The sequence below is a fragment of the Peromyscus leucopus genome, chromosome 1 (genome assembly GCF_004664715.2).
Source record: "Peromyscus leucopus breed LL Stock chromosome 1, UCI_PerLeu_2.1, whole genome shotgun sequence".
In the NCBI taxonomy this organism is placed as follows: domain Eukaryota; kingdom Metazoa; phylum Chordata; class Mammalia; order Rodentia; family Cricetidae; genus Peromyscus; species Peromyscus leucopus.
The window spans coordinates 99837453-99840948 of record NC_051063.1 but is presented as its reverse complement, the minus strand read 5'-3'; the positions used below and the strand labels follow the sequence as shown (position 1 = coordinate 99840948).

The 3496-nt window shown below is 41.2% G+C and overlaps 1 protein-coding gene across 1 annotated transcript; it reads left to right on the top strand.

Annotated features, from left to right (window-relative positions):
* The first annotated feature begins 2246 nt into the window (after positions 1-2246).
* On the top strand, positions 2247-3197 carry LOC114687240 (olfactory receptor 52L1-like). The gene has a single exon (XM_028861941.1). The coding sequence runs from the start codon at positions 2247-2249 to the stop codon at positions 3195-3197; it is 951 nt and encodes a 316-aa protein (XP_028717774.1).
* Positions 3198-3496: the final 299 nt, after the last annotated feature.

Genomic DNA, 3496 nt, shown 5'->3' with positions numbered 1-3496 from the left:
GCACTGATGGATGAATTTTTGTAGTTGAATAAATTACCATGGAGCTCTCAACAGAGCTATCACTCTTTAAGTTCAGATGGGAAGAAAAGCAAAGGCTGGGACACGTGTGCTCATAGGCAATTGGCTTGTGTAGTTGTTATATACAGAGTCTCAGGGCCTTATTGTGATCATTATTGACTTATGAAGAAGTCACTCAGACTGATCTATTGCTGTGTAATCTCCAAGAACTGAGCAATGCCTGACTCTTTATGGATATATGTCTAAGCCTCTGTATAGATTAATACTATTTCATAGTGCATCTGTCTCTTAATACAGATAGAAAGTCACAGACATATCATCCCAACTTTTTGTTGTAAACTTTGAAGTGTGAATAACATGAAACAGGTTAAACAGTGACTTTTCTGTCTTGTTGTTAGCATAAACAGAGGCAATAGCAATGAATTATTATAACATCAAGACACTGGCATTATGAAAAGTTTGAAACACAAGGGAGTATTGACTGCCAATAAAAATGAAAAGGTTCTTGAGATTTTGTTCTTAATAATCTTTTATTAATAACGTTAATAATAGTAATCATAATTCATAGAATAACATGCATCTAGACTTTAAATGTATAACTTGATGGATATTAATAACAATTTGCATGGATGACATTATTTATTTTACTATTATATATATATATCATATATATTATATGAGAAATCAAGGTTTAGAAAATTTAAGTAGCCTGACAAAATTTTATTACTAGAATATGAAATAGACATGGTTTATATTTTTTGGAACTTGAATTTATTTGTTGTGAAGGTCAGTAGGCAAGCTTGAACTACCAAGTTTAATGAAATCTGATTCTAAGATTGTAAGACACTGAAAGAGTTTTTCTAATGATACAGAATCAAATGGTATAGATAAATAAAGGAGAATCATAAGATATGGACAGTATTATCAGGGTTGACAAAGTACTGTGAGTTCTTGTGAAGGAAAGGGCCCTGGAATTTGGATTTCAATGGATGAAAGGAATCAATTCAGATAAAGGAGGGAGGAGACAGAACCACAAGAATCCCATGTAAAGTAAGCCTATGTGATTGTATAATTACAACAGTGTTGCAATGGTGACAGCAAAACATGTATAACTAGAAACACACAACCACTGGAAAAGAAACTCAATGAAGATAGTCTCCAAACCTGGCCTACCCGTCTGTGATTTATCCCATGCATTACATTCACCAAAACATTCTACATACAGGAGTCACCTAGTAATAGTTGAATTATAGGAAGATCCTATGACTTTGAGGTTGAGAGTTGATTAAGATGATACATAACAAATATAAATGCATAACTGGAAAATTCAGGTAAGATAAATATGGAATGTATATTCAGGCAATAACACTGGGAGCTAAGAGGGGAAAAGGGTGACTGTGAGATGTTGAAGTTAAGATAAATGAGGAATATAGAAGGGACAAAAGGCATCAGTTGTAGAATAAACTACAGTTGTATCAGTTTCAAACTGGATACATACATAGGGATTTCTTCACAGAAATACTGATATAAAATAGGTAGAGCATATTTGGGAAGACTGGGTAAACCACCCAGCTTTGAATGTTAAGTGTATGGGCTTAGGTAAGCAAACAAAAAAATAAATTTGTGCATCACAGGAATATTTTTCCATCAAAGATAAGCTTGGAATGAACTGAAGCACATTAACTAGTTAAAACCATGCAGTGGATTAGTTAACATGCAGAAGAGGAAGGGAAGGGATCCTGAAACCCTGGAGCCAACTGCAATGAGATGAAGAAGATTGTGGGATGCAGCCTAACTCAGGAATAACTACTGAGTACTGTGTCCTGAGGATGCAGGGGATGAGTGTCAAAGTGACAGGAGACTTAGCCTTCAGCACTACCTACACAGTTAGTAAAGACAATGCTTTCAAGTTGACAGTTTCAAAATTTAAGTCACTGAGCAGAAGAGTTAACATCTCTCTCAAGTAGCTGTGTTCAGGGTTTGCTCTTATTTCACATCACAGCTAGACTCAATCCAGTTCAGATGTGTGGAAGGCTCATCTGAAAAACATTTGTATCCAGAAAGGGTTTTCTTCCCTGAGTCTAACTTTATTCCCTTGTGTTGCAGCTTAAGTCACCTGTTGCTCTGATGAACAAGGTAGCTGGATCTCCACAGTGTCTTAGCATATCAAGAATGGAGAAGTCGTGACCTGGGTGTCTTTTCACTCTTCCTTCTCTGTGCTGTTGATCATGGCCCTCAGCAATTCCAGCTGGAGGCAACCCCAGCCCTCTTTCTTCCTGGTAGGCATTCCAGGCTTGGAGGAAAGTCAGCACTGGATAGCGTTGCCCCTGGGTGTCCTTTACTTGCTTGCTCTAGTGGGCAATGTGACTATTATCTTCATCATCTGGACTGACTCCTCCTTGCACCAACCCATGTACCTCTTCCTGGCCATGCTTGCTGCTATTGACCTGGTCCTGGCCTCCTCCACTGCACCCAAAGCCCTCACAGTGCTCCTGGCTTATGCTCATGAGATTGGGTACATTGTCTGCCTGACTCAGATGTTCTTCATTCATGCCTTCTCATCTATGGAGTCAGGCATACTTGTGGCCATGGCTCTGGACCGCTATGTAGCCATCTGCCACCCTCTGCGCCATTCTACCATCTTGCATCCAGGGATCATAGGGCGCATTGGGATGGTGGTGCTAGTGAGGGGATTGGTCCTCCTCATCCCTTTCCCCATCCTATTGCAGAATCTTGTCTTCTGCAGAGCCACTGTCATAAGCCATGCCTACTGTGAGCATATGGCTGTGGTAAAACTTGCCTGTTCTGAAACCATAGTGAATCGAGCCTATGGGCTGTCAGTGGCACTGCTGGTAGTTGGGCTAGATGTCCTGGCCATTGGCATTTCCTATGCCCTCATCCTCCAGGCAGTGCTGAAGGTCCCAGGGGGTAAAGCCAGACTCAAGGCTTTCAGTACATGTGGGTCTCATGTTTGTGTCATTCTCATCTTCTACATTCCTGGAATGTTCTCTTTCCTCACTCACCGCTTTGGGCACCATGTTCCCCATCATGTCCATGTTCTGCTGGCCACTCTCTATCTTCTTGTGCCACCTGCCCTCAATCCTCTTGTTTATGGGGTGAAGACTCGACAGATCCGCCAGCGAGTGCTCAGGGTGTTCTACACAAAAGCATCAAGCTGAGCTCATTGGCTACAGCTGCTCCTGCCAAGGACTCAGCCAAAAGCTCGGGGCTGGCATGGAGTGTATGGAGAGAAGCCATTCTACAGTGAATACTCCTGCTCCTAGTTGTGTATGCAAAGAATACTCCCAGGCACGTGGCTCAACAGTCTATTGAGATGTATCTGGGTAACTGCATTTATAGATATTTCCCCTTTACCTTATTGTCCTTTCCAACCCCAACAATTCTCCACTTATGACAGAGGGATTGGGGAATAGAGGAAGTACATGGCAGCTCTGGGTATGCCATCTTTCCTCTTTCA

Bases quoted from the DNA above. Each gene is read 5' to 3' on its own strand.
- LOC114687240 (XM_028861941.1), top strand. From the start codon at position 2,247: ATGGCCCTCAGCAATTCCAGCTGGAGGCAACCCCAGCCCTCTTTCTTC.